The 23,028-nt window shown below is 46.7% G+C and overlaps 1 protein-coding gene across 3 annotated transcripts; it reads left to right on the forward strand.

Moving 5' to 3' along the window:
- The first annotated feature begins 5,561 nt into the window (after window positions 1–5,561).
- SFPQ (splicing factor proline and glutamine rich) lies at window positions 5,562–20,414 on the forward strand. 3 transcript variants are annotated; one of them, XM_032132698.1, is made up of 12 exons: window positions 5,562–6,274; window positions 6,691–6,879; window positions 6,974–7,275; window positions 7,385–7,480; window positions 8,714–8,910; window positions 9,200–9,284; window positions 9,582–9,699; window positions 9,918–9,966; window positions 10,047–10,168; window positions 12,781–19,121; window positions 19,412–19,487; window positions 20,340–20,414. In XM_032132698.1, exons 1-10 carry the CDS (start codon window positions 5,651–5,653, stop codon window positions 12,916–12,918), a joined length of 1,920 nt encoding a protein of 639 aa, XP_031988589.1. In that variant the 5' UTR covers window positions 5,562–5,650; the 3' UTR covers window positions 12,919–19,121; window positions 19,412–19,487; window positions 20,340–20,414. The 3 variants fall into 3 exon arrangements, with proteins under 3 accessions (XP_031988589.1, XP_031988590.1, XP_031988591.1); XM_032132700.1 differs by having other exon boundaries at window positions 5,651–6,274; window positions 19,077–19,121; XM_032132699.1 differs by lacking the exons at window positions 12,781–19,121; window positions 19,412–19,487; window positions 20,340–20,414 and having other exon boundaries at window positions 10,047–12,736.
- Window positions 20,415–23,028: the final 2,614 nt, after the last annotated feature.

Below are 23,028 nucleotides of genomic sequence, written 5' to 3' on the forward strand. Positions count from 1 at the left end.
TGGGATGGGTGTCAGGTTGTCAGACCAGTAATCCCCTGCGAAGTCTCTTCAAGTGCCTGATGCTACAGCAGGATTAATTTTATCTTTCTCTTCTAAGAGTCACTGAAGAATGACACAAATAACCTCTGGAGTTCTTGGGCCATTTGTGTTGTTTGGAGACCTCCTCTCAAATCGTTATTGGGAATTACTGCCCACTCACAAACTCTGGTTGCTGCTTTTTAATATCATCCTGAATTAATGCTGTGACTACATCACTTTTTCCAACTGCAGAATAAAACTGTTTATTTTAATATTTCCACCATTTTTGTGTTATGAAAAAACTATTTAATTTTCTGTTCCCCTTTTTGTGTGAGTTTTTCATTTGAAAATAGCAATGGATTAAAAAATATATATACAGAGAAGATATTGCCAGGCTTTAGATTTTTGAGAAAGTCATGGCAGCCTGATGAAATACAGCATTGTGAGTCTACTCCCTTCTGCCCCACTGACATTCTGTGCGTAGCCAAACATTAACCAGAGTTCAGCTCAGAACTGCTGGGATTTTGCAGAGTTGATGTATCTGTTTCCCTGTCTCTCTGTGAGATGGAAGAACAGGATTCTCTGTAACAGTTACATCCCATTCTTGCCACATATTTATTGTCACAGATAATAATAATAAAACCAGACTGGTTTGGATTGGAAGAGACCTTAAAGCCCATCCAATTCCACTCCCTGCCATGGGCAGGGACATCTCCCACTATCCCAGGTTGCTCCAAGCCCCGTCCAACCTGGCCTTGGACACTTCCAGGGATGGGGCAGCCACAGCCTCTCTGGGCAACCTGTGCCCACCCCCACAAGCGAGCATTTCTTCCATATATCAAACTCAATTTCCCCTCTTCAGTGGGAAGCCATTCCCCCTTGTCCTGTTCCTGATGCAGAGTCCCTCTCCAGCTTTCCTAGAGGCCCCTGCAGATTCTGGAAGGTGCTGTGAAGTCTCCAAACAACCTTCTCTTCTTCAGCTGAACAGCCCCAGCTCTCCCAGGCTGTCTCCACAGGGAAGGTGCTCCAGTCCCTTTATTAAGTTCATGTCCCTCCTCTAGATTTGCTCCACCACTTTCATGTTCCCCTTATGTTGGGGGCACCAAAACTGGATGCAGTATTCCAGGGCAGTCTGACCAGAGAGGAGAAGAGGGAGAGAATCCCCTTCCTCAACCTGCTGGCCTTGCTCCTTTGGATGCAGCCCAGGGCACAGCTGGCTTTCTGGGCTGCATCTAAAGGACCATGGCCAGTAGGTGACAAAACACAACAGTTTTAAATTCTCTTAATTGAAGAAATACAAAATCAAATTCTTTATGGTAGAAAACCATAGAAAATTAGATTCTCTTCATAGATGACATGGATACTGTTAACTGTAGGGCAGTGGGATAAATTCTAGTTACGTCTATCTCATTTCTCTCCACAGCTCAAGGACATGTCTGGATTGACAGCTTTGTCGTACAACTGTGCTGAGTGTTCCTGCATAGCAGTGAGCATCCTTAACTCCAATTAACATCACTGGGAATGGAGGGCTCTTGCAGCCTCTTGGAAGACAGTCTTGGCATGCTCAACTGTCCAAGGATCACTCTGCCCATTGGCAGTGCAGCTACTGCTGAGAGAGGAGACACAGGCAGCAAGAGAAGGGAAAGACCAGTTTATCCAGATGGTATGATCTTGTCAAGTCACAGAACTTCCCAATCTCAGAGCTCTCTATTTTTAAGCCTATAGGCATATTTGTCATGGTATAGAGGGAAAACCTGTTGGAGAGCAGATTTAATCTGTGTTCAAGGAGAGGTGAAAACAGTGCTGGAGGGAGAGGAGAACCCTCATCACTGAGTGCCCAGGAACGCTGCTGTGAGCTGAAGAGCCACTGCAGCAGCTCTTGGCCACTCCTGCCATCCTGCCTCAGCTTTGGGTACCAGGTGATGCTGTTGGCATTTTGCTTCTTCTTTTATTCTAGCAAAGATGATATTTCTTCATGACACCGTGGTGAGTTTCAGAATGATGAAATGTTCTGCAGGAATCCCTATTCTTCCAGGCAGGTTTATCCCCGTGCTCCACAGACTCGGTTTAGGAGAGCCTGCAGCAGGGCAAGGACTCTGCACCTTCTGGATGCCTCCCTGCTCTGCTCTCCCTTCCCACTCCTCTCTTTGCTTCCTGATTCTTAAAATTCCTGAGCGCCTCTGGTTCTGGGACATACTGGAATTTGTGCACACAGCCCTTAAACTGTTTTCTTCTTGGTCAAAATTGTCCAGGGAGTGCCTAGGGAGTGCAGACACGGCATCTCCTCACAACATTTAATTGCTTCTTCAGTGAAAAGGGATGTTAGTGAGATTTGTGTTTGTTTGTACTTGGGACACTTACAGAACCTCATGGGGTAATTATTCCTAATTAGCAGCTTGGACACACGCTGCTCCTTCCTCCTACAATCTGCAATTAATAATACAGAGATAATTCAGATTTCTCCTTGCCAGTCTTGTGTTTATGTTTATAAGAGGAGGAAACAGTTTAGGAAAAAAATTATCTAAATCAATCACCTGCTGAGCTCCACACAGGGATTACCTGAGGATTATCCTGTGCTCGTGGCAGCTGAGACATTCAGAACTTTGGGCACCTCTGTGTCAGCCTGATTCCCTCTGTCATATTCCTCTAAGGCTGCTACAGGTCTTTTCCTTATTAGTCACGGACTGCTTCTTACCATGGCTTAATTCAATTTCTAGATCAGTTGCACAGTATGAAAAATCTTCAGAAGTAGTAACACTAGTGTTATTTTTAAATAGATTAATATTTTGAGGGCGAGAAAGGTCTGGAGTTCTTCTGCTTTTGCTTCTCTCAATGGCCCCTATTAAACTGAACTAATGTACGTATGCACTGAACACCCCGATAAATAGATCAATGTGAAGGATGGAGAAATACTTCAACTCCTACCCCAGGTGTCACAGAGAATTTTCAGTCTCAGATGTGTTTGTTTACAGTGGAACATACTGGGGATAACATCCCAAGCTTTCTTCCTCTGTGTTTGTTTTTATATGAAACCAGCAAGCTGCCCAGCATGAACACTTACAAAACAGGTGATTGTTAACAGAGGTTGTTTTTACTTCAAGTCCTGCTCAGGCACCAGTTTTTCTTTGATTTGAAGACCAGGATAAACACTCATATTGCAGTTGCAAAACGTGGACTCTTACCCTGGCCTCTACTAGATCTGGAGAAATTCAAAGCCACTTTGTGGACTTCAGATAAATTCTACGGATTTTTGTTGTACAGATTTTTTCATAGAGTCATAGAATCACAGAATATTTCAAGTTAGAAGCAACCCAGAGGGATCATCGAGTCCAATTCCTGGTCCTGCCCAGACACCCCAACAATCCCACCCTGTGCCTGGGAGCATTGTCCAAATGCTCCTGGAGCTCTGGCAGCCTTGGGGCAGTGACCATTCCCTGGGGAGCCTGTCCAGTGCCCCACCTGCCTCCGGGGGAAGAACTTTTCCTAATAATCAACCTAACATCCCCCTGTCACAACTCCAGCCCTTCCCTTGGTCCTGTCCCTGGTCACACAGAGCAGAGATCAGAGCTGCCCCTCCCTTCTTCTGTTCTGATTTTTGTCATGCAGATTTTTGCAGAATTAGGAGTAGAATTATACTCTTTATTTCCTTTGAAGAAAGATAAAAATTTGTAGCTCCCTAAAATACAGTTCACTTATACTTAAGACACAACAAAGGCAAACTCAACCCTTTTCCACTCAATATTACTTGTTTCCTGAAGAGATAGAACCAGACGTGACAGCACGGCAATGCCAGTTGTTTGTGTGTGATAAGAGCCAGTCCCAAATTTGTTCTTGCAGTGATTTAACCTCTGAGACACCTCGTGGTGGAAATACTCACTGCCGGCAGCAGGGCCACGGCCAGAATCCATTTTAAAACAACGTGGAGTTTCCATTCTGCAGTGCTTGGAAGTGGCTGAAGTCCCACAGCCATTACACCACTGATTCGGGGCCAGGATCAATCTGTGGCTCCTTTTTGTTTAAAAAATATAAAGCCATAGGGAATTTTTTGTTGTTGTTGTTGCTCTCCTGCAAGGAAAGCCTGGGAGAATTGGGATTGCTCAGCTTGCAGAAAATAAGACTTTGGGAAGACCTAATTCTTTCCAGTACCTGAAGGAGCTGGCAAGAAAGATGGAGAGAGACAATTTACAAGAGCCTGGAGTGACAGGACAAAGGGGAATGGATTCCCACTGCCAGAGGGCAGGGCTAGGTGGATATGGGGAAGGAATTTTTCCCTGTGAGGGTGGGGAGGCCCTGGCACAGGGTGCTCAGAGCAGCTGTGGCTGCCCCTGGATCCCTGGCAGTGTCCAAGGCCAGGCTGGGCAGGGCTTGGAGTCACCTGGGATAGGTGTTCCTGCCCATGGTAGGGGCTGGAACAGGATGGGCTTTAAGGTCCCTTCCAACCCAAACTATTCATGATTCAATGAAGAATGAAACTGGCCTTTGACCTCCCCAGGGTATCAGAAATATTTATGAGATTGATGATGTTGTATCACAGCACTGCCACAGCTCCAGGTCTGTGCAATTAACATGAGACTTTCCCTTGGGTTTCTCACGGGGTTTGTTTTTTGTATTTTTCAGACCTGAAACTGAATGTGAAACATCCTTGGGAGCTTGAGAGGGGGATGGACTGACACACGGGTGAAGGGAAGGTATAAAAACGTCGTGCTGGAATCACGTTGTGTCTCCCGCGCGGCACTGCTGAAACCAGGGGCACTGAAGAGATGGAATGTGCTTTTGGCCTGTTTTCTGTAATGGAACATGGAGTGTCGGGACTGCAACCACTATGGACTTGGGTACAGCTGCTTTATTTTTCACCTCAGAACGCACCGGGTACATTTTGGGAAATTTCCGTTGATTTTGTTCGCACCAAGCCTTGTCCTGCATTCCCAGGGAGTCTGGAAACCGCGGATCGCTGTTCCCAGGGGTTTTTTTGGCGCTTCCCTGCCCGATTTTTCACACAAAAGAGTGAACGTGACCCTCCATGTTGGCGCCGGGGCTCCACTACCACCCTTGAATGCATAAATCGGACATTTTTTATCTCAGATTGGGTTTCAAAGCAGAAGCGAAGGCTCCGGCCGCGCTGAAGCAGCGAACTGTAATTGAAATTACGTTTATTTGACATTTTTCCAGCCGCAGCCGCGGCTGAGGGCGCCCTGAGGCGCCGCGCAGACAGGCCAGGGCCGCGCCTCCGCCTGATTGACAGCCGACCCAGCCAATCACGACGCCCGCTTCCGCCGTGACTTCGCCTCCCGCCGCTCAGGCTGCCCAATCAGCACGCGGGGGGTTAACGGACCGTCCCGTGCAAACGTCGGCGGTCAAACGCGCCAATGGACAGAGGGCAGGCTCGTTACCAATGAGATCAAAGAGCTTGCGGACTTGCGGTACCCTATTGGTGATTTCGCTTGTCAGTAACCTCCGCCGGTGCCGGTGGTTGGCTGGTGTGCCGGAGGGGGCTTCCGGGGGCGGGGACACTATATTAAGGGCGGACAAAGGCGGCGGCGAGGCCGTCTAGCTGGCCGCCATTTTGCGCAGCGGGCGCTGAGCAGCAATAGTCGCCGCGGCCGGAGCTCTCTCCTCCTCTTTCCGCTCCACCATGTCGCGGGATCGCTTCCGTAGCCGTGGCGGCGGTGGCGGCGGTTTTCACCGGCGCGGCGGCGGCGGCGGCCGCGGCGGCCCCAACCACGATTTCCGCTCGCCGCCGCCCGGCATGGGCATGGGACAGAACCGCGGCCCGATGGCGGGCGGCCCACAAGGCCCAGGCGGTCCGCCGGGAGGAGGCCCGAAGCCCGAACCGCCGAAGCCGCCTACGTCCACCCCTGCTCCGCCTTCTTCATCCTCTTCAGCGTCCGCCACCACGGCGGGACCCACCGGCAGCCAGGCGGGAGCGCCTCCATCCTCTGCGCTTCCCGCGGGGCAGCAGCCACAGCAGCAGCCGCCGGTTTCGGCTCCCTCCTCGTCTCCCTCCGGCCCGCAGCCGCAATCCAAGCCCAGCCCCAGCCCCACACCGGCCGGCGGCCCTAAGAAAGGACAAGGACAGTCTCCCGGCGGCGGCCCCAAGGGGCCGGGTGGCCCGCAGCAGGGGCCGCACAAGGGCGGGCCGGGGCACCGCGGCGGGCCGGGCGGGGAGCCGCGGGGCCGTGGGCAGCAGCACCAGGGCCAGCAGAGCCTCGGGGCACTGCAGGGCTCGGGAGAAAGGAGCGAGAAGCTGTCGGACGAGGTGAGTCACGGCGCTCCCCCCCCCCCCGCCACCCCCCCATCCCTCCGGCACAAGATGGCGGCGGCTCCGCGCGCCCGCGCCGCCATCTTGAGGGGAGGAGCGGGGGAGAGGCGGCGGCGCCTCAGCGGGACCCGAGCGGTCCCTGGTGTCGGGGCGGTCCCGGGGCTGCGGTTTGGGTTCTGTCGCGTTGCCCGGGGCTGCGGTTTGGGTTCCCTCAAGGTGCCCCTCGCGGTGGCACGGTAGTATGATTTGGATCTCGCGGTGTCCCTGGCGGTCCCGGGGCTGCGGTTTGGATTTCTTCGCGGTGCCCGGGCGGTCCCGGGGCTGCGGTTTGGGTTTCCCGGTGCTCCTCAGGGCTCCTCGCAGCTTGATGTGCAGCACCCAGTGATGGCTCGAACTGGTGTGATTCTTTGTAGGGTTTTAAAGCGAACCTCTCTCTCCTGAGGCGACCCGGGGAGAAGACGTACACACAGCGCTGCCGGTTGTTTGTTGGGAATTTGCCTGCTGATATCACAGACGAAGACTTTAAAAGACTGTTTGCCAAATATGGGGAGCCGGGAGAGGTTTTTATTAACAAGGGGAAAGGCTTTGGATTCATTAAACTGGTAGGCATTCATGTTGCGTGTTCTTCCGTTTCGTTTTCGCGATGTGGTCATGTACAACTTAGTTTTCTAAAACTGGGTTTTGAACTTTCCCCAGGAATCTAGAGCTCTTGCAGAAATCGCAAAGGCAGAGTTGGACGATACCCCCATGAGGGGCCGGCAGCTCCGCGTTCGCTTTGCCACTCACGCCGCTGCCCTGTCGGTGCGGAACCTCTCCCCCTATGTATCCAACGAGTTGCTCGAGGAAGCTTTTTCCCAGTTTGGTCCGGTGGAAAGAGCTGTTGTGATTGTAGATGATCGAGGTAGATCAACAGGAAAAGGCATTGTTGAGTTTGCATCAAAGCCAGCTGCAAGGAAAGCGTTTGAACGGTGTACTGAGGGGGTGTTTTTGTTGACAACGTAAGTACTTCGCCAGGATTTTTTAGTTTTAAGCTGAATAAAGACTGTAGGATTCTAGTTTCTCAGAATAAAGGCTTTTAGAGGAGTAAAATGAGTATTTTCTTTTCAGCACTCCCAGGCCAGTTATTGTGGAGCCATTGGAACAACTGGATGATGAAGATGGTCTTCCAGAAAAGCTTGCTCAGAAGAATCCGATGTATCAAAAGTAGGGCACTTTATTTTTATATGAAGAGGGTATCAGTGATGTTTTAAGTAGTACTGTCCCTGGCACTGAGGAATATGGAAAATTTTTCAGTAACAGGATTTAGATTTTCGATTGTATTTTCAGTTCTTGGGGGTTTTGTTTGTTCGTAGTTGAAAGTAACATAATGATTTGCTTAGTGTATTTGCTGAGTGTTACACAAGCAGTTTTCTACATTGTATTACAAAGAAATAACATCTTGACAGATGGTTTTGGTGTATGTAGAAACTTGAAAAATCAGACTTAAACTTTCATGCTATTGTTGAGAGCTGTCATCTCCCTTAAGGCATGTCTCGGGTTGATGATCCCATTGGGAATTTGGAAATTTACATTCATGGTTTGAAATGAGAAATAAAGTAAAATTTTAACTCGTTCCATGATTAGTATAAACTTGTTGCATGTGGATTTGCCTTATGAGCTGGCTACTGGCATAAAGGAGCAAAGACTGTAGAGTAGTATTAGGGTACAGAGAAATCTTTTCTGAAACGGCAGGTTTGTGTTAGAATCTGTATATTAAATCTGTTTGTTGTAGGAATTTTATATTTTCCCAGATCACAAAAGGGAGTGCAGGAAGGGAGATCCAGTCAGTCTTGTTTGGCCTAGAAAGTGTTCAAAATTTTTGCTTTGATCAAAAATTTTAAGTAGTTTAGCGGCAGCTTGGAGAGGAGTGTGGATTAATGCAGCGTTTCAAAATGTTAAAATGTTTTATATTGGTAATGTAAGGAAAGCTTTTGAACTTGATAGTTTTGTTCCATTAATTACTGAATTTTAAGTTCCAGTTTCTTTATATGACAAAACAAATTGTTGGTGCTTGGGCATTTTGAGAACAATTTGTGTGAAAGTAAAGGCTGTTACTTGCCTTTGACACAGAGTGCTTTGGCACTGGGAAAACCCACCTCGGTTGTGCCTGCTCAGGCAAAGGCCTGTCTTGTTTAAGGATTTTTTGCACCTGGAATTGTCAGCAGTGAGGTGTCTAAAAACAGTTAAGAATGAGGTAAACAAGCAGTAGCACTCTGAAGATTTGCTTGGATGTGATAGTGCAAAAGTCTCCATATATGCCATGATAATTATTTGTATCTAGTGCTGTTGTTTCAGGGTGCTCTTGATGTTCCCTGATAATGCAGTTATTTTGCTTGTGATCTTGTATTGACCTTGAGCTTCCAGGATTGCCCACTCTGAGCATCTTCCTTTCTGCAGGGAAAGAGAGACTCCTCCCCGTTTTGCTCAGCCTGGCAGTTTTGAATTTGAATATTCCCAGAGATGGAAATCTTTAGATGAAATGGAAAAGCAGCAGAGAGAGCAGGTGGCAAAAAACATGAAAGATGCCAAGGACAAACTTGAAAGTGAGATGGAAGATGCTTATCATGAGCATCAGGCAAACCTCCTGCGTCAAGGTAACTAGTTCTGAATTCTTACTATTTTTTTGCTTTAAATGCTAGCTTAAGTATATGGCTGTTTAATGGTTTAGTGAGTAAGTTTATACTTCTGACTGTGAACTTGAGAATTTCAGAGTTAAAGAGGAACTGGTAGTTTTTTGATATTTATATCAGTGGGTATTGGTAAGAACGGTGATGACACTGGAAGGTACTTCTCTGCCACAGTGCAGCTGAGGCATATCTAATTCAGATATAATTAAAATGTGACGTTTTTTGAAAAAGCTGCTCACAGGCTTCATTCCTGCAGACCTTATGAGGCGCCAGGAGGAGCTGAGGCGTATGGAAGAACTCCATAATCAGGAAATGCAGAAACGCAAGGAAATTCAGCTGAGGTTAGTTTGGCTTTCATGGGATTTTATTCAAAGTTACATTTATGTGGTTTTTTTTTTCCCAATTACTTACATATGAAAGTTTTTATTTTTCAAGAAACACCATTGCTGCTTCAGTTTGTGTTTGCGAAATTGAACTGCTATGTAAGTTTCTCCTCAAATGTTTGAGCATCATAGAGTATGGGTTTTTTTGCTTATGTGTAATAATTTAGTGCCTTTATATTGCTGGAGCAAGGGATGGTGGTATGTGTTCAATGTGCTCCACTCCCGTGGTTTAACAGTCTGCTTTGGGGTGACCAGGCAGGAGGAGGAGCGTCGCCGGCGGGAGGAGGAGATGATGATCCGCCAGCGGGAGATGGAAGAGCAGATGAGAAGACAGAGGGAAGAGAATTATAGTAGAATGGGTTACATGGATCCAGTAAGTGACATCATGGCAGGTTTGGGATGCATTACCACGTTCAGGAATTGTGTTGATGTATTTTCAAGGTCGCTGTGTTTTGCTTCCTTTGGGTTGGCGACTGCGCTGTGTTTGTGTGGGGGCAGTGGCAGTAGTTGGCTGTACATGTGCTTTGTGTCCTGAAAAGTCTGGGTTTTGGTGGTCGATTATCCACGGTAAAAGGTGTTTTTTCTATGCAGAGAGAGCGAGACATGAGAATGGGTGGTGCTGCCACAATGAACATGGGAGGTAAAGAATCTTTTAAGTAATTACTTCGTTTGGCTAACGTAGAAATTGTCAGAATATGATTATGTATTTCTCTCTCTTAGATCCTTATGCTTCAGCAGCCCAGAAATTCCCACCTCTGGGAGGTGGTGGCGGCATAGGTTATGAAGCTAATCCAGGAGTTGGCCAAGCAGCCATGAGTGGTTCTATGATGGGAAGTGACATGGTAACGTATCCTGTGGTGGCTTTAGCTTAGCACAAGGGAATTGTTGTGGTTGGGAATGAGTTCTCCAGTGTTCGGATGGTTGTGGAAATGTCACTGTTAACTGCTGACTCTCTTAGCAGGTGTTTAACAGAGGACAGCGTGGCAGTGTGTAGCACTAGAGTAGTTGATAACCTTTATGGTAGCTTACACACTCAGAAAATTGTTTGTAAGTGAATTCAAATGTGCTCTTCAGCATATTTGCAATTAACTGACTTCATTGGACTTTGGAAATTCTGCGTCACTGTTAGGCTTGGAAGGATTTTTTACGAATTCTAGAGAATCTGACAAATTTCATCAAAATAATGCGGTAGCTTTTCAGTAATTTGATGTTCTGTATTGATGGACAAGAGATATTTTTTTTTTGTTCTCCTTCCCAGTGTGTAACACTGTTTGTTTTGGCCCTTCCAAGCCTAGGTAGGCTGGATGCACGTTGGTCTGGGTATGCTGTTCAGTCCAAAATCTGCGCTTAGGTCTGTTCAAGCAGCAGATTAACTTAAGTAATCAATGGTAAACAGCATATCCCTTAGTCTGTGCTGATGTTGCTGTAGAAGAGCAGAAATGCTGGTTTTTAGCTTCAGGCGTGTTCCAGCTATCCTGGACTGTAGCCGTTTGTGGTTCCTGTCCCCCAAAGAAATGATAGCCTGATCTGTTTTCCCGTGTTGGGCATGTCACAAAGGTAGAGCCTGTTAAAGCTACAGCGTATCTCCTGTTCCGAGGTATGTTTCCAAACTGTACTATTTTTGGCACACTACATGTGTGACTGGGCTTGGAGCCTGCTTGGTGTTCCTACACTGAAGCACCATGGATATAGATTACAGAAGTGCTTAATGGGCAGGATGGGAATCTGTTGGCTTAAGTGGCGATACCAGTGTGCTTTCACCCTCCTGAAAGGGTGTACACTTGTAGCACAAGCTGAACTAAATGATTTTTGGGTGGGTTTAGGCCTCTGGCTTAATGTGCTGAGCTACTATAGTAGCTTGTCAGATATCTTCTGTTTTATCTTTTTGGGGAACCATATCTTTGGAATGGTAACTTCAGAGGGCATCATTGATTCAGTAGACAGTGCTGTTGGCCTTAAGGTATCTCAATAATCTACTGATATCTAAGCAGTTCCTGAGCTTCCTGTGAGCAGTTAGGCAGTGTGTGGTGCATACTGTGTACATATTTCTCCTGGAAACCATGGTACAGGTGCATGTTGAACTTGTGTAGTACCTGAAATGTGATCTGGTCAAAAGGTGTGACAGTGAGGTGGGTTAACTGCCTAGAGTTTCTTAGGCTGGAGATCTCTGCCACACAATGCTGTCACAGTTCCTGGGCTGATACCTTTAAACAGAACTGGAGATGAGCTGAAGCTGCCATGAATTACGCAGAAATAACCTAAATAATATTTGTGAAACTCCTTTCTTGGGTGCTGACTTTCAGAAGTCAGGAGCTCTGAAGTGTGCATTTTCAGTTGCAGATACTTTTTGTAACAAACCACCTACCATTGTTCTGTGACTCGGTAGTGAGAACCTTGGTTGAAATGAAAATTTAAAGCTCTCTTTGACCTCATCATGTCTTTAAGTTCTGTAGGTTGAATGCTGATCACACCTAGTAATACAGTAACTGAATGAAGTACATGCAACTAGAGGTACAAGTAAATAGACCCAAAGTCTCTGCTTTATTGCAGAGTAACTTAGCTGTTACACCTTGGTGTGAAACCTTTCAATGCTGTTAAGCTGTGAATTTTCCAAGAGCTTGTGGTGAAGGTGGGGTGGGAAGGGAGATACTGCCTGGATGCACACAACCCTCTGTGCATTGCTCTAACTGGAAACACTGAGTGCTTGGAACACGTTTTGCATCTGATGCAGCACCAGCAGCTCCGGAGTACGTGGGGTTTGAACAAGTGCCAGTCTTTGCTCGAGCAGTTGCGTTGGTTAGGTAAAGCACTGGTCAGTAGCTTTTTTCACATTTTTTTTTTTTCTTCTTGCAATGCAGTAGTGCTCACAATGAGTATTGGTACTGCCAAAGGCCTCTGCAGTTTAGTCAGCAGACTGTAGTCTTAACCCCATCTTGAAAAGCACATGGTCTCTAGACAGCACATGCCAGTCCTGGTGAGTAGGCATTCTGTTACATTTGATGAATGTCAGCTCCTGCTTCAGCCAACCGGAGCTGCGTTCTCTCATTAGGCTTATTTGGAAATGACAGTGATGTAATCTGAGCTTTTACTGCACTAAAGGTGAGAAGTTTGCAAGCTATTTGCATTAACTTGGTTGAAAATTTTGCTAGAGCTCATTTGGAAAAGTTGTTAATTCACATCTGCACTAATGCTTACATTTCTAGCACTGCAGGGAGGATCTGTTCTTTGTAACAGATGTATGAGAATGCATCAAGTGGGAACATACCTCAAGGCATGTATTACAATAAACTAATTTTTAAATTACCCTTTTTTCCTTTCTATGTTCCCGGTACCTGTGGATCGGCTCAATGGTGATTGTATCGACGAACCTTGACTACGGAACCTTCTAAAAATATATACTTAACACACATGGACATCAACTACTTATAATGAACTGTTAATTCTGTTCCAATAGCGTCCTGAACGCTTTGGGCAGGGAGGTGCGGGGCCTGTGGGTGGCCAGGGTCCTAGAGGAATGGGGCCTGGAACACCAGCAGGATATGGTAGAGGGAGAGAAGAATATGAAGCCCCAAACAAAAAGCCCCGATTTTAGATGTGACCTGTAGTTTCATTCCAGTTTGTTTTTGTCTGTCTTGTTTAGACACCGACTTCTTAATTCTTGCATTTTAGTAAGAAAGCTACGTTTTTATGGATGTTAGAAACTTACTGACCTAATATTTGTAAGTGGTCTGTTTGGGCGAGTACAATTTAATTATGTAATGCAGTGTTTCAAAATCAAATTTAGCTGTTTTTTTGATGTATAACGTCCCTAACTTGATGGCAGTGTACCTTGTGCCACTGAATTCCCAAAGTGTACCAACCTTTTTTTTACTGTGCTTCAAATAAATAGAAAACTAAATGTAGTAACTCTTCTTGCCAGTCGTGGTTAAACAAAGGAGGCCAAATACCACACCTGCCACTGTAACCCGAGAGCCTTGAGCTGAGGTCGGACTAGACCAGGGTGTGGAACTGCAGTGAAGAGTGAGATCTCTTCCCATAGTGCCTCTCTAGCCAAAGATTGGGTTATATTGTAGCCGAACTTTGCAGTAGGTGCAGATTTTTTGAGCAGTAATTGTGCTGCAATAAGGAAGCAAATGGAAATCTTACAAGTGCTGTAAGATACATTATTTAAAGCTTCACTGCAAGCAGTGCAGTAATGAATTCCATATTTTAGCTATGGGTGGTGGGATGGTAGCACTTACCACCCTGGCAGTTACTGCTTGGAATCTTTCAAAGACTTTAAGCAGAAGACTAGCAATGGTTATTTTAAAATAAATTCATAGAATGCCTTGTATTGGCTGACTTCCTAACTAAAGGATTGTTAATGTGATATTTATATGCTCTTAAGCTGTCTTGAGATTACAGGATCTGGCCTTGCTCCATATTGTACACCTGCCTGAAATTGCTTGGCAAAAAGACCAGAAGTGTTACTCGAGTGATTAAGGTTAACTTGCTTATGTCCTCATGCTAACAGTGGACTAATTTGCCTAGTTCAGAATACAATCATTTGTATTATGGGGACTGCAGGAACTATTCTTAAATCGTGTAGCTGGTGGGCAAATCCTAAAATCCTGTATGTAAAATACAGCAATCAGCTTGCTTGCATGATGGTTATCGCTCTTTTATTATTGATGTTTGGAGATAATGCTTCAAAAGTAGTATCTGAATCTGGAGTTTTAAGAGTTAATACTACACAGTGCAAATAAACTCCCTTTAAGGTTCTTTTTGTAGAAGATCTGATGAATTCGTTAGTTTGCTGTTCATTTTATTAAGCCCCAGAAGAATTTCAAAGCATTCTGGACTCATTGGTAAGGTAGTTGCTTTGCTTATTATTACAATATACCAGGTAAGCTGGGAACGTGACTTCCCAGTGTCAAATACCTCGGTGTTAATGCAGGATACATCAACCTGCTTGGCACAAAGTAGGTAAACTTAGCTTGGCTGTACCTTCACATGATCCCCAACCATTGGAGTTCTGTGAATAGCTTTAATCTTCCCAATATCTTTCCATTCCTTGTGCTAATCATTGGCTAATTCTAAATTTTCTGCTAAATTTTTCCCTGTGGTTAAAACTTAAGTGTCAGATTGCAGGGTTTTAGGGTACAGATGTCTGATCCCTCTTGAAGTACTGTTACCCCTTAAATGACAGAATAGCAAGTTGGGAAATGCTGATACAGATAACACTGACTTGGAACGTGAAGCTTACTAAAGAGCGATTCAGCTTGTTCGGTGAATGCTTTTTGTTTACCCAGAAAAGTTTGGGGGTTGATAACATGCTACAGCAATGAATTGCTCTTGAGGAAATTCCAAATTGGCAGTTCATAAACTGCAGACCAAGCATTTGGAAGTTACTTGTATTGGATAGTTTACAAATGAGCAGTATCGATGCAATTTGCATTATTGAAGCGGATTTAAACAATATCTTTTCTGGAGGGTGTTCATGGGACACCCACAAAAGGTGAAGGTGTCCGAGGTGGGGAATTCTGAACGTGAACATTAAATTAATTTTTTCAGTTTATTTTTCAGATTACATGTCATTCTTTATTAAAAGAGATGCTGGTGCATATCCTAAAGTATGTTCTTTTGTAGTTCTGTAACTTGGAAGAGTGAAGGATGCTGCTGTCTTTGTACCTTACAGAGCTTGTCTTTGGGTACCCCTGTTTTGTACGTAAGCTACTGTTGCGAGGTATTAAAATAGCTGAGCTGCAAAACGATGATTAGTAAATACACTGAAAGATTTGGCGGTTTTCAAAACATCTGCAAGTTTGGTTAAATCTGGCTTTGTTGTAGCTGCATAAGCAGAATTTCTAAAACAAGTTCTGCTTTGAGTTGCATGTACTAAACAGGCATATGATGACCTAGCCATCTTGTTTTCAAGACCTTTTAAAGATGGTGTCTTAAAAGCTGGCAAACATGTCAACTTTAAAATCTGATAAAAGTTACTAAATGTGGGAGGCGAGAAAGTGACGTTCCTTTGATCTGTTCCTATGAGGTTTTGGACTTTTTTCATAAACTCAGATTTATATAATTGAATCTTTTAAAATCTTTCAGAAAAGTTCTTTGCTGGTCAGACCTGTTTTTGGATGGTCTGGATCACATAACATTTTTGTACTGGACTTGGAGGACATTGGCTGTTGCAATTTAGCTTGTTTTATCAAAATTGAGTCCATTTTGACACTTGGAGCTCTAAAAACTGCAGCAAGTAGAAACTGGTATCGTTACACATACGTCTTCACACTTTCTCAGAAATGAATACAGAATAATCTTACCTTCTGGTGTAGATACATTACACTAATCATTTATACAGCTGATGAGAAACTGAAAATGCTTTTGAGATTTTGTGGTATTTTTGTGGTAGATAAATTCTTGGCTTCTCCTTGGCAACCATTTACTGTGGCAGCAAGTTCTTGCTGGAGTTTGAGACTGCAATTTACACTTTAAACTAGTGGCCTGCTACATAACTGCACTTAGCCAGCATTTCTGCAGTTCATAACTGTGAGGAACGTAGTACCACAAATGGCAATGGACATTAGGACCCGGATGTAGTATTCCTGCTTGCTCCAAGATTCTCATTGCCGACTGCGTACAGGTAGGTAACAAGCAATATAATATAACTTGGTGACTTTCTATGTAATCTGATACTGTGGGTATTCTGACATCACACTTCTGACTGTGGAATTACAGTGCAGCACTCCATACCTGTATGCTGAGCTTGCATCAAAGCTGCGTGGTTTTCGGTTTTAAGCTTTTGTCTCATTCAGAGACAACAAGTAACTTACTGTGGTTCTTAGATGAGGATTTCCAGACCCGATTCCTCTGTACATACGACTTGGCTTGGGTGGATTTTTCTTAGTTCCGATGTAACAAAGAATGAGCACTGTGGGGAAAAGCGAATGTGATCTTAAACTCACTTGATTAGTTGACAAGGTGCTCTCAAGTGCCTAGAAAAGAACACGTTTAAACTTTCTGTAGTGATGAAGTGGCCCATCTGCAGCTCATCCCTGTGTAGAGTCTTGGCTCGGTGGGAATATGTCAGTAACCACTGCTCTTGCCTTGTGTGTGCTATGTAAGAATCACCTCAAACTACTGGTACAAGCAGCTCTGAGACTGATCCAGGATACTTTTGAGGACGTAAATGAGTGCTTGATTGAATATCCCTGTGAGTTTCATAAAGCTTATTGGACATTGCAGTAGTCTTTATTTTAACCTTTGATTGACAAGCCTGATACATTCCTCTGCTTTAATTGACAGTGATGAGATTCTGTACTTCTGCCTTGTGTAGTCATCTTGGTAGTGTAATGTACAATTTCATTTTTCATCAGTCTTGGGATGTAATTCTAAACTCTTCATTACTAGAACTCCTGACTGTAGTGTTCCAGGATTAACATGCTTATGTTGCCAGACATCCAGATGTGCTGATCTCCAGCTCTTTTGCATTAGCTCTTGAACCTGAATTTCAAGGTCCCTTGTTCCAGCAAATGATCTGGCTCTTGTCTGATACTCAGTTTATTTCACAGGTGCTGTAATGTGTTTTCCCTTGTTCTGCAAAGTTCTGCTTTGCATACTCGTTTCTGGTGTTATTGTCACTTCTGGACCCTTCTTTGTTACCTTCCAGGCAGGACTCTCGCTGGTGAACAGGGATCTGCTGGACAACCTTGCCCTCTGCTGTAGCCACCGTTCCATGTTCCATTGAACCCTTGAAGTAGCAGCTGCACCATAAGATAATGTCAACAAGTCTTTGGTTACACCACAGCGAGTGTAGCCCATGCCAGCTGGTCACAGAGTGACACCTTGTCACAAAGTCAGTTTGGCTTTTGATGATGGTTTACCTTTACCTGTGACTTAAATCCATTTTGTGATGGCTCATCCTTACCTGGGACTGGGATCCAGTAGCAAACCTGCTGGCAGCCAGTGTGCTGTCAGGTAGCAAAACTGAATTAGTGATCTTAAACCATTGCTCAAGATCTGACTCAAGTTTTTCCAGTGTGTTCTGGATACTTGACTTGCAGGAATGTCATGAAGGGGTTATTGGCTCATCTGCCTCATTCTATGTACTTGAACTAAGCAGGTTTTTGACACTCTTGGAGCAAGCAATTTGTGACTGAACCATGGGGCTCAGACCAGCTCTGGCTGCAGTAATGAAACTTGGTGTGGTAGCAAACTTAGTCATGTCTGCTCTAAGTCAGTCTGTAATAAGTGGGTACAAGAAATGACATTCAAGTGCTTGCATTGTGTTTCATCTTGGTTTTATCTGTGTGTGAAATACACTTTTTCTCAAAAGCTTACCTGAAGCTCAGAAGTGTGGTGTCAGAATACATCTGCGTACTGCTAGGCCCTCCGAGCAGAGCCTGGTGCTGGCAGGAGAGCACAGCACAGCGTGGATGGGGCTTTATTGTAACATTAAGCATACAAAGTGTTGATTTGCTTGCAGTTCTCCCCATAGCTAAACACTGAGGCCTGTGAGTAGTTCTAGGACTGGAGCAGTAATGGGGTTGCATGTGTCTGTTAATCATTGCCAGCTGCAGTGACATGATCAGGAAGGCCAGTGTTCTGTTCCATTATATTCAATGAGGCTGAGCATGTTGGGAAGGATGCATCCAAGTATGCTGCTCTGGGGAATCACTTGGCTTCTTCCACTACCAGCAAGTTTTGGAATCAGCTAATTAGCTTCAGATTTTTTCACTCTCCATACCAGCTAGTGGGGCTGTTAAATAGCTGCTGCCTGGAAAAGGAAAAAAGGGAGGATTGGCCTTCTCCCACCTGTGTCATTGCTGCTAGGTAATGATTGACATGTTAGGACTTGGCTGTGCAATCCCGCAGTGGTCTGTGAACACCCCATCTCTATAAATGTTGCTTCTGAACACCAGTACTGAAGAGCTAACTGGGGAGGGCTGGGGAGGAGTGTGGCTAGCAGGGAATCTGCAGTTTTCAAAGGATGCACAAAGATATAGTATCCCTTATGCATGGTGTTTGTTGCTATGGCAGAGAAAACGTGCATAACTCTCCTGCTCCCGAGGGCCGTGAGGAAACCCAGGTGGTGGGTTGGAGACTAAAGCCTGAAGCTGTCCCTGCCTGGTCAGATCGTACTGTGCCCATGGTGGGATCTGCCTCCCAACTGGAGCTGTGCAGAGCCTTGCACCACATCCCCAGCTCCCACCATTGCAGGCTGCCCTCAACTATAGTAAAGGGGGGTCTTGAGGAGGGAAGAACCTTGCTGAGGATAAAAGCAGTGACAGTGCCGACCTCTAGTGTCTGCCTTTGGCTTCTGAAGCACTTGTAGGACTATAGAACACAAGGGCTCCAAGAGGCCAGGGCCACTGCACTCCCCCAGGAAGGGGAAGAGAGGGGCCATTGCTACAGGAGACAAGTAGGGTCATAGAGTTAAAGTAGCTGACAAAATTAATGCCTTCACATAAGGGATAGTATACCTCTGGCTGCAATCAAACCTCACTGTGCTCAGACCGGGGTTATGGTTTGTGCTCAGGGTGCAGTTCTTCAGGCAGCTGCCTGTATATTTCTTCAGCTCTTGATGAGTATTTAGGCTAGCCTATTTCTGCCCCTTATTCTTCCACGTAATAGTTTGGAATAATTGATAAGTTCCCCCTCATAACTAATCAGTCCATGTATGTTAAAACCTTATTTTTAAGTTAGTTTTGAAATGGTCACAATTTGCTGTGTATGACTCTAATAACTTCAGTTGTTATCCTTTAGGTGAAGATGAAAGCTGAGTGACACCGGAGTGCTCATCCATGGGAAGTAAGTATTGCTTTTTGTCCTGGATGGATGAAATAAAGGTTTCTGGGCACTTGGTGTTCAGTCACTGAGTACCTTTGAATTGGGGAACACTGAGAAGTTGGGATGAGTGAATACATTAAATGTGTAGGGTAGAACATGGTCCCTACCGTCATGCTGTGGGCTTGAGCACCGTGACTCCATCTGGGCTTGATACCTTGACAGCAGTGGCTAAAAATATCTTTTTAGACGTGGGTTTGTACAAAAGATTTCACAATCACTGTGGGTATAGTAACTTGGGAATGTTTTTCCAGTTGAGGAGTCGAACATGAGCACATCCAGCACGGTGCCCAGTGGTGTGTGGAAGGGACCAAGGGAACAGGTGGACAAGTAAGTAGTTGGTGTCCTTACACTGCTGTGAGGGCTTGGTAGCCCATCACCCTGTGTTGGGTTATGTAATTCCTGCCTGAAATGTGTGATTAATTTTATATAAAGTTTCCGAATCTTGCTTTTGTAGAGCCAAAATGTAACCGTTGTCCGAGGCTTTTCAGCCCTGCAGCAGCAAATAAATTCTGTCCTTTGTGTGCTGCAGGTGGTCAAACAAGAAATGACCAGTCCTGCACTCAGGCTGCAGTTGGTGATTGTCAGCGTGGAAAAAGGAGAATAGAGCAGCTGCTTCTCAGATGTTAATTCAACTAAACCTTGTTAAAAAGCTGTTTTGCTGAAATACTTAAACATTGAATTTAAAAAATAACCTGGTGTATAAATCAGCATGTACAGAAGCACAGCAAATAGCAGTTCAGGGAAATAAACCAACTTGCAGAGCTGGAATTAATGACATTTTCCCTCTAATTTGCCACTAAACTACAAAGGGAAACTTCAAATATTTAAAATCTTGTTTGAGGAGCAACATGCTGAGTACCTTAATTCAGGAATCACAGGTAAGTAACAGTAGACCTATAAAGTGTGAAGCCAGTGGGATTCATTTGGTGAATTCCTATTGAATCCTGTGTGGTTTGTCACTGCTGCTCCTTGCTCTGGGGTAGGAAAACACACAAAGCCATTTCTGACCTTAGAAGTACATGAATTACGTTCATTTAATCTCAAATCTGATACGAGTACTTGAGAATATTTGGCAGGCACATGGCCTGTGGTTCTGAATGGTGATTCCATGTCATGTAGTTCCTGCTGTTTTCTGTCTTTCTTTTGCAGTCTTTCTAATTATGTGCTTTGCGCTTGCAGAAAAAGAAGTCTGAGTGCAATGAAGAGGAACCAGGAACATACAGCTCTTAAAAATAAAATATTTAAATATTTTTATAAATGACTTCTGTTTTATTCCGGAGGGTATTCAGTGTATAAGCAGTCTGTCAGTGTGGAGTGGTATGGCTGGGTCTGAGAAACAGGAATTTCTGGAAATTTCACTTGTTCCTTACTCCCATTTTGTGTTACATAGTTTTGTATCATAGAATTCCCAATGTTTACCTCGTTGGTTTTTAATAGCTTTCTTGGTGATGACTGCAGTAATTTAGCCTGAGATGCCAAGAGTTAAGAGTTCTCTAGAAGCCAGAGCAGTGCTGGGTTTAGCTCTTGCAGCACAAATTGCCATGGTTCATGTTGCTTCACTTGATGCTTTGGCAGCTGCACTGTGTACATACGGGGTTCATGCTGTCATTCATTAAATACAATCCTTTGTTTAAATATCGAGTTGTTTAATATGTCGAAATACACCAGTGGTGGCTCTGCTTATTGTGGCAGGGTTTCCTCCTGCAGTGGCATGAAGAGTCATGAACATTTGGGTGGGACCTGCTTTGCCAGATTAGAAACATGAAAATAAGTTTAATTTCATCTGGCAAAGTGGTATGAAATGCTTGAGAGAGGTATGAATGCCTGAGAGTGCTCGTGGCAGGGAGGGGCTGGTGCACTAGGAGCTGCTGCTGTTCTCTCTCAGGCAATCAGGTGCTGGGTGCATGCAATCTGAGGTGTTCCACTGATTTGATGACTTCATTACTTCATGGCATTGTCTGGATCCTCCAAAGGCTTCAGTGAGGTTTGTGGCTCCTCAGTAGTCACCCTGCAGGGACTGGGGTTCAGTGTCTTTGTCTCCACAGCTACTGCAGCTCGTGCAGCCTTTTTTCTTCAGATTCTGTTGCTTTCTATTAGCTTGTCCTCATTTCCACTGTTGCAGCACTGGCTGCTTCCTGTGTGAAACTGTTCCGGCATTCCATTTGCTGAACTTCACCTCCTGAACTCCCTTCTGTGAGCAAACCACAGTCTGTGTTCTGTAGGGATGGGATGGGTTTTCCCTGGCTGTTACCGTCACCTGGGGTGTCCTCTGGCTGGTGAGGCTGACACCTTCTTCTACCAAATAGTTCATTAAGTAGCTTCTGTAATCAATAAAAAGTCAGAGGCTGAGACCAGGTATGCTTGAACAATGCCCTGATGCCACAGCCTTGCATGTACATTGAGCTGCTGCAATCCCTTTTTCAGGGTTTGATCTTTATTTTTTAATTCCTTTTCAACCAAGGAGCTTTCCAAGCCATGAAGGCCTGGAGCCTGCCCTGGCCCCTTGCTCTCTGTCATTCCATGGTGTGCCAACCCGAGCTCCAGATCATGGTGAGCAGCTGAAGAATCATGTGCTGCCAGGAGTAAAAATAATGTCACTGTCCCTGGGCCACGTCCAACCAGTGCTTGTGGTAGCCCCTGCAAGGTGGTGGCTGAGCTGGGGTCGGTGCAGGTCCAGCTGACCGTGCTCTCTGTGCTTCCTCATGCCTGGAAAACACTTCGGGCTCTCATGCTTTATTGGCATTAAAAAAAAATTTCCACTTGAATTGCACAAACGTCAGCGCCTGCGGCTCCCCCGGGCCTGGCTCTCGCCAATCCCGGGCTGCCTTTCCTGGGAGGCTCGGCGTGTGCCGGTGGCTGAGCAGCGCAGGCGGTGACGCAGAGGCCCGGGGAGCGCGGCTGCCTCCGTCACCCCAAAGCGGCCTCCCTGGGGCCAGAGCATCCTCGCTGCTGCTGCCTCCTCCATCTGCTCCTGCCTGCTCCCTAGAGCTGTGGCCAGCACTGCCTGTACCCTGCTTGATCTGTGCTCCCTGCAGCCCCTCGCGCCCCAAGCCAGCCGGTGTTGCCATGGTCCACACCTGCTCAGAGAGGCCACGAAGCCCCAGCTGTGGGATTTGTTGAGGGGACGTGGGGGCTCCCCTTTTTCCTCCAGTTCTGTTTTGGTGGGAGGATGGTGCTGCTGGCGGGGATGTGTCACAGCCTGGGGGGTGACGCTGCACATCTGAGCACCCCCTGCCCCCGCAGCACCCAAGGGCTAGAGGATCCCTGTCCGTGCGGGGCCGGGCTGAATCGGGCAGGGGCAGGGCTGGGAGCGGGGCCGGGCTGGGAGCGGGACCTGGCTGAGCCGGGCACGGAGCGGGGCCGGACCGGGCTGGGAGCGGAGCCGGGTCGGGCTAGGGAGCGGGGCCGGGCCGGGCTGGGAGCGGGGCCGGGTCGGGCTAGGGAGCGGGGCCGGGCTGGGAGCGGGGCCGGGCTGGGAACGGGGCCGGGCTGGGAGCGGGGCCGGACCGGGCTGGGAGCGGGGCCGGGTCGGGCTAGGGAGCGGGGCCGGGCCGGGCTGGGAGCGGGGCCGGGTCGGGCTGGGAGCGGGGCCGGGTCGGGCTAGGGAGCGGGGCCGGGCTGGGAGCGGGGCCGGGCTGGGAACGGGGCCGGGCTGGGAGCGGGGCCGGACCGGGCTGGGAGCGGGGCCGGGTCGGGCTAGGGAGCGGGGCCGGGCCGGGCTGGGAGCGGGGCCGGGTCGGGCTAGGGAGCCGGGCCGGGCTGGGAGCGGAGCCGGGCCGGGCTGGGAACGGGGTCGGGCCGGGCTGGGAGCGGAGCCGGGCCGGGCTGGGAACGGGGTCGGGCCGGGCTGGGAGCGGGGCCGGGTCGG

Source organism: Corvus moneduloides, chromosome 23 (genome assembly GCF_009650955.1).
Source record: "Corvus moneduloides isolate bCorMon1 chromosome 23, bCorMon1.pri, whole genome shotgun sequence".
Classification (NCBI taxonomy): domain Eukaryota; kingdom Metazoa; phylum Chordata; class Aves; order Passeriformes; family Corvidae; genus Corvus; species Corvus moneduloides.